Below are 7,532 nucleotides of genomic sequence, written 5' to 3'. Positions count from 1 at the left end.
AAGTTAAAATTCGTTTGTGTAACGAGCTCTAAATTAGACACACCTGCTTGTTTCTTGACATTACGGGCTTGCTTCGTACCTTTCCAGACTCGGTTGCATAAGAGGAACCACGTCTTCAATCCATTGTAAGCACACACTATATATTTCCTTCTCTGTTAGTTAAAACTTAAAATGTAAGACAGGAAAGCTTGTTAAAGTTTTGTTTTATTTTTTGTTTGGTGTTTTTCTTGTATATATGTTATTATGCAATCACACTCTGACTTCCCTTGTCATGTTTTTCCTATTAAACAGAGAAGTGGGAGCAATGAGTTCTAAGGGCACAGACATTTTGAGTGTGGAAGCATCAAATGGCAAACAAGAATATGGTGAATCAGTTAAAGTAATTGATGTCGAGTTATATGATACAGATACTTTGCAAAAAGTCTCATTGGTTTATCCCAGTGAAATCATGGGAATGCATTTAGAGCTTGAGCAAATGAGAAGGGAACGCTACACATATAGTGATAGTGATGATGATGATGATGATGGTGATGATGATGATGATGATGATGATGATGATGATGAACATGAACATGAATATGAACATGTTGTAGATGAGCTTGAAGGTCTTGTAGGGAGTATGATGAAAAAGAGGAAAATAAGTAGGTGATGTTGATGTGCGAATTTGTGATTTGCGGTTTTCCTTGCATTATATGGATTTATGTATTTTGTTTCCGGCTATTGAAACTAAATACAAAGGGTTTATTTATTTTTATTTTTTCAAAAATAAAATAGTATTGATAATTAAAGGCTAAAATGGCTGAATACATTGACTCGAGGGATCGCGATAGGTACATTACATTAGTAATTTTGCTCACTTATTATAAGCATTAGCAGATGATATAAAACTAGACACAAACAAGATACTAGAAAAACATACAAAATCGGAATGCTCTATTGCTATCTCGAGCTCCAACCACACTAACACTCATTAAACTTTGTTTTTGCCTTTTGGTCAGGGCTTAGAGAGTGTTAGGGTAAAGCACACTCAAAATGTATTCTCTTAAAACTTTGGATTCCTGTCTCAATGCTTTGTTTATGGAGCCAATGGGGCGGCCCTTTTCTTCTTTGCATCGATAGAGATACTGGCTTAGTAATCAACTTATCATCTGGACCACACTAGGACGAAAGCGGATGTTAGCAGGAGATTTTTTCCCTGACATGGACGAAGTGACAATCGGACTAGAAATTGGAGGAGACCGATTTTCTTGTCACCTTTGAATCGGTTTATTATTATATTCTACTTGAAGTATGTAACATTTATTCAAAACTATATCAAGCTAGCAAAATCTGATACAGCTACCATGCTATCCTTGTTGTGCTACATGGAAGCTTCAACTTCCTTTTCCTCATCCACTTGATAGTTGATACTGCTCCTGCTTGGTCAAATCTCTGTTCTCAATTTTATGGTCGGAAAAGATTCTAATTTGGTATTGGACCGAAATAAAAACGAGGCCCAAAATGGGTCCACTGTGAAGTAAATCGGAACCCTTTCGCTTTTCACCGTAAAGTGTTAAACATGGCTTGCAGCTGTGACCACCACGTTTGCTGTGGTCAACCTCGTACATTGTTCAAAGACACGAGGACTCAGCAAAGTGTAAATCTTTGCGGAGAAACAGAGTGAAGGGTCTGGAAATGGGTTTAAATCTGGAAATGGGTTTCGCGTAGTTCATTGTGTCTGAAGATCCGCTGGAGCTCTAAATGGGGTGTGACCATCATTTTATCTGTCATGCATTCTCATTTTATCCTTTCACATTTCCTGTTTTATATATAGGACCAACAAATCCACTAAACTTGCAAATCAAATTATGCAGGGGACAGTTCGATCGGCTATTGGGTTTCATTTCTTGCTGTTTCTGCGAACCTCTTCTTTCCACAAACTTTTCCAGGTTTATTTTATCTTTTTGTTCTCATTTTATTGTATTATGTGAAAGTATTGCTGTGTTAGACTTTCGGTTTCTGATGGTATGTACATATATGCAGTTTCTCGTTTTCTCCTATTTGTGGTTATACCTACTTGGGTGGCTAATGGACTGCGTAATAGTATTGTGGGTGGCATCTTTTGTCTAATTATTGGAGCTCTAGTTGTCATAACAGCGAATCAAGGAATTGGAGGGTTTAGCAAATGTCTCTATTAATTGTCATTGCTTTGTGTACTGTCTTAGTATTTATCTTCTTGTTTACCATTTGTATCTGTGCTCAGAGACTTTGTAGAAAACGAAGTTCAAATGCGTGCGCAGACTCAGAAATGTTAATATATGTTACTTACCAGCAAGAAATGCATAATTTCAAAGACTTGTACAGTTATAATCATGCTGGGTCAGAGCCTCAGAGGCTCAAAGCAGCAGCTGCCTTTCCTATTCCTTGGCTCCTTGCTTAGTCTGGAACTCCAGTAACAGTTAATAAACTTCTAAGCGCAAACTTTCTTTGTGAATTCATCGGTAAGCTTTACCGACAACTTTGTCTCGACACTAAGCCTAGACAGTAGGCTAGTGGCTCGGAAACGTCCTCATACCAAGTTCCTTTGGATCATAAGAAGCTTAATGTCCGAATGTTAAACCTGCTAATGTTTCAGACAGACTATCCGGTTAGGGTGCATCTTATGATGTCCAATTGTCTCGCTGGAGACTATCTATTTAGTTACCGTGCGACTATTGTCGATCTTGGTGAAGCACTCTAATTGCCAGTAGGCTAATAAGCTGTATTGAAGGGAGTGATTGTAAGGTTAATTTCCCTTTGTGAAACTGATGACCAAACGTGTTCTAGTTCAGCCAACCCTTTGCCAATGACGACGAGGTGTTATGGTGTCACCAAGAAGTTCTTATTTATTGGTTGCCTTGTAAAGAAATACATCTATTGTAGCTTGAAGGATCAACACTGCTAAAAAGAATCAAATTTTCTGATCGCATTCTTTAATTTCACGAAGAACCAAACTGACTTGGGAATCAAGTATCTGATGAGTTACTTGGTAACAACTGGTGATTTACTTGGTAACAACCGACTTACCATTCTAACAGTAAGATGAAAACATACAGAAGACACTAGCGAATAACAGTAAGTGTAGCAAGTCACTTGATATTTCCTTAACAGCATGGTAAGTTTGTAAGAAAGGAGCTATAAGTATTCAAATCAGATGAATAACGAACAATTAAACAATTGAGAATGTTGTGCTAATGATGTTGTGCTAAAGTACGAATTTCATGGATCCTGCTTTGCAAAAGAATTATCCAAACTAATCACATTAACCGGTATGTAAATGAAAAGTTTCTAGAATTAGTAACTCACGCAGTAAGCTCCTGGCCTCCCCCATGAAATCCAGTACTCCAGAAGATTCCAGCAGGTTTGCCGGCAAGTGCTTGTGTTTCCCATATTTCATGAGTGGAATCAAAGAAGGCCTTGCATTTAGCTGACATCACACCAAAACGCAAAGAGAAAACCATCGGCTTCCAAAAGTTGTCTGGCCTTATCTCTGGCACATCATCTGCCTTGGGAAGGGCCTTCATCATTAGCTTGCTATTTTTTGTAATCAAGTTGATAGTTGCTATTCATCAAAGCTCTCCACCTTTCTTCACTTTATTTATGGCTGCTCTTATGTCCTTCTTCAAACTTTTTATCTCTTCAACAAGTTCTGAAGAGGCAGGTCTTTTGTCTGGATCATCTTCTGTCATTTTTTTGAGATGGCTAGTCAAGTTCTTGAAGCTTCTCGGGAACATTCCTTGTCTTGCACTTTGACACGGCACTAGGATCTACCAATTCCACAATCATAAGACCCAACTTATAGATGTCTTCCTTTTGATCCTGAGGAGTACCTTCAGAAGCTATTGCAAAAGACATTATATGAGCCAACAAGATCAACAGAGAAGCAAACAACTCTATAAATTATCTATAATGTATTCTATAATTATATTATTCTATTATTACCTCTTCCAAAATCACATATTTTTGAAATTCCTTTAGAAATCAAGATGTTGTCTTTACTGAGGTCTCCATGACTGAATCCAAAGGAATGGATGTGCTCAAGTCCTTCCACAACTCCTTCTATGATGTTGGAAGTCTGCCTTGCTGTCAATGTCCTCCAAGTGTCAACAAGACTGCTGCAGGAAGAAAGAAAAAAAGAATTAGTTTGAAATATAAAAGTGAAAGAAGATATATACATATTTGCTCTAATTACATTTTCATTTATACCTATCACAGGCTTCCAGTTTTAGGTATAGACATGGTCTTTTCTTTTCATAAGTGAGACCATCTTCTTCTGCTTTTTCGCCCCATATCTGGTTCTCTATCCAACAGCCATAATATTTCACAATATTAGGGTGGTCAAGCTTTGACCAGATGCTTGCCTCACTACATAAAAACAAATAACCATTTTATATAAATTATTAACCACCAAACAAGAGTATCAGATGCAAAAATAACAATATTGTATTGACTTAGTTACCTTATGGCAGATTCATAGCAGTCATGTGTTGAACCTAAATCAACTTTCTTAATGGCACAGCATTTGCCATCTAACTTGTTTTTACACTTAGCCACAACCCCATATGTTCCGGTACCTAGAAAAGAATAGAGTGCTTAATTATGTTATAACAACTATTTTACAAGGGAAATGATGAGTTTATAAAACAAAGTAAAAGAGTTAAGATTCAATTACCAAGTAACTCAAGCTCCTTATAATTGGACAAATACCAACAAGGTGTCTGCAACAAAAAAACTAAGTATTAACACAAGGTGTCTGCAACAAAAAAAACCTAAGTATTAACACATTGTTGTCTTAAACCAGAGTTACCTTATCAATACTTGACACTAGGCTGGAGAAGATTTTCCTCCCAGTTAATGGACAGAAGATCTCTCTAATCACATCAAAACCATCTAAGCCACCACAACATACACAATTTATAAGTAACAAGGCCAAACATTGAATCAGTAATTTGGAGAACAAATTATATGAGATGCCTAGCCAAAGCACACTGCACACCTAGTTCTAGACCGATCAAACACAGATGTGTAAACACTGTAAGTTCAAAACATTATCACCTCATTTCAGAAGCCAAACATCAATCAGAGGCTTAATAAGATGCAGCCAATTCAATTTTAGGCTTAATCGCACTAAAGTTACACCAAAAACCTCATAATTTAACACAGGTATATCCACAAACAATATAGATTTCAGTAATTTGAAGCAAAATTCAAATCGAGCCTTAAAACCACACCATGAACACTGAGCTAACTAAAGCTGCGGAAGTATCATAAAATGAATATGAGTTCGAAATGAAACTTAATTAAGCAATTAAACTAAGATTCATCAAACTTATGAGAAGCCTGACCAAAGCACACCTAGTTCTAGACCGATCCAACACTGATGTGTAAAGACTGTAGGTTCAAAACATCAATCCGAGGCTTAATCAAATGCAGCCAGTACAATCTAGGCTTAATCAAAAGCATCGGTTTCAAATCGAAGCTTAATCGCACTAAAGTTACACAAAAAACCTCTTAATTTAACACATGTATGTCCACAAACAGTACGGATTTCGGTAATTTGAAGCCAATTCAAATCAAGCCTTAAAACCTCACCATGAACACTGAGATAAATATAGCTGCAAAAGCTCATAAAATGACTATAACTTCGAAATGAAACACAATCTAGCAATTATAACCGTGATTCATCAAACATTCAAACTTAGGAGTCGATCGATCTACAAGTTTTAGCTAAGAACAGAGCAACGAAATGCAGCAAAAATGAAAAAAAAAAATCGAAAGGAAACACAATTCAAGTAAAATTTGAGATAAATCGAACTTATGGAGCTAGATCTTGACCGAAGGTGTCGATTGTTCTACAAGTTTTAAGAAAAGAACAGAGCAAGCAAATCAAGCAAAAATGAATAATGAAGTCCAGGAAGAGCACCTGGAGCTCCTTCAGGATCAACTTGAGACATCTCTGCTTCAATTACTCAAACGAGCTTCTGATCAAAGAGAACCTGAGTTCGAATCAGAGAGAAAGAGGGAAACAAGGTCCAGAGTTGGTTCGGCTTTAGATTTGAAAACGTGGAGGGAAGCTTATAAAAGTCCCAGACACAAAGGGGCCTCAATACGACGTAGTTTTGCTTTTTCAAATTTGGTTCTTGAAGTACCAGAAATACCCCTGTCAACTAACTTTACCGAACCAAACCCGGGCCTCATTGAGGCTATTTTGGTCCCTATGTGTCTTCTTTTCCTCGCAAGAACCTTCACAACCCCATAATTAACATCAATGGCGCCAACCCCATTAGCCTCCATCTGATTCATAATCTTAATAGCCTCAATCAGCTTCTTCTTCATCTTCTTCCCCCATTAGCCTCCAAACACAACATAAGCCTCCAAACACAACCACCCAAAATCGTAGTAAACTCACCACACTGGGCAGAAATCCCATCGACTGGTGCATTTTGTCGAGCACCTCGTGTGCAGTCTCCACACCATTTGTGTTGCCCAACTAAGCACTAATCCGTACTAGTGATTCTGCACCAAAACGTTCAGAAATGTCTTCAGAGACCTCACGGATCGCCGGACGCCGAATTGTGGAATGGGTGATGAATGTCATGAACGCGAGTTCAGGGTGTGAAACGACGCCTTCCTTCCGGAGTAGACAAATGAAGAGGTGCTTGTGCGTATGATATATACTATCAGAATTTCCAAAAATTAAATACTTGAGCTCTTCACTTAGATCTTTCACACTGGTCGGCTCCATCGTTTTAAAGAGAAGTGAAAGCGGCACTCTTGCATAGAGCTGTCTCTTGTCTTAGAGTTTCTTTCTTGCAAGCAGGAAACGGTTCTCATGTGTGTTATACACATTACACATTTACACAGTTAGTTGTGCTACATTTGCCTCAACATGACAATACGTATATATAGTTACTTTAACATGACAATATGATGACTTTGATAATAATGCCCTTAACAAATTAAGTCACTCAACTACATCGATCACTACACATTACCAGAAGAAAGGCTTTAGCCGACGAAAATAAAAAAACCAGGCCGATGACTTTTTTTTTCGTCAGCTAATTTAAAATTTTCGTCGGCTATGGTCAACTTTAGTCGGCTATGGTCAGCTAATTTTTTTTCGTCGGCTATAGTCTGTGAACTTTAGCCGACGAAATTTTTAAAAGTTTAGCCGACGAAATTTTTAAACTTTAGCCGACGAAATTTTAAAAAGTTGAGCCGACGAAAAATATAATTTCGTCGGCTAAAGTGCTTTATATTTGCAGATCTGGACAACAACTCATCTGGGAAAAAAAAACTATACGTAGAACCTTCAAACGCAAAAAAGTCGTGAAATAAGATATGACCATAATGGTGAAATACGTCTACGGTTGAAAAATCACGGTATTCCGGTAAAGTCTCGGTGCCTATAGTTGCGGTCAATGCAATTTACTCTTATTATTCACTATGCTGCAGATTTGGCATTTGGTGTCTGATTGACTATTGTGATACCTTTTCGGAAGCGTAACGGCGCT

General features: G+C 37.6%; 1 protein-coding gene across 1 annotated transcript; it reads right to left on the bottom strand.

The window, feature by feature from the left end:
• Positions 1–3,720: 3,720 nt before the first annotated feature.
• On the bottom strand, positions 3,721–6,354 carry LOC101309264 (interferon-induced, double-stranded RNA-activated protein kinase-like). Its single transcript, XM_004301832.1, has 7 exons — positions 6,168–6,354; positions 4,826–4,908; positions 4,691–4,736; positions 4,478–4,592; positions 4,225–4,383; positions 3,961–4,133; positions 3,721–3,857 (listed from the first exon to the last, which is right to left on the bottom strand). Exons 1-7 carry the CDS (start codon positions 6,352–6,354, stop codon positions 3,721–3,723), a joined length of 900 nt encoding a protein of 299 aa, XP_004301880.1.
• Positions 6,355–7,532: the final 1,178 nt, after the last annotated feature.

The sequence above is a fragment of the Fragaria vesca genome, linkage group LG5 (assembly GCF_000184155.1).
Source record: "Fragaria vesca subsp. vesca linkage group LG5, FraVesHawaii_1.0, whole genome shotgun sequence".
NCBI classification, from domain to species: domain Eukaryota; kingdom Viridiplantae; phylum Streptophyta; class Magnoliopsida; order Rosales; family Rosaceae; genus Fragaria; species Fragaria vesca.
This window is presented reverse-complemented; position numbering and strand designations above follow the sequence as displayed.

Coding starts and splice junctions, on each gene's coding strand:
- LOC101309264 (XM_004301832.1), bottom strand. CDS start 6,354: ATGAAGAAGAAGCTGATTGAGGCTATTAAGATTATGAATCAGATGGAG. Junction 4,909..6,167: donor AGTTGACAGGGGTATTTCTG/GTACTTCAAGAA, acceptor GTGGTGGCTTAG/ATGGTTTTGATGTGATTAGA. Junction 4,384..4,477: donor TGCTATGAATCTGCCATAAG/GTAACTAAGTCA, acceptor GTTTTTATGTAG/TGAGGCAAGCATCTGGTCAA.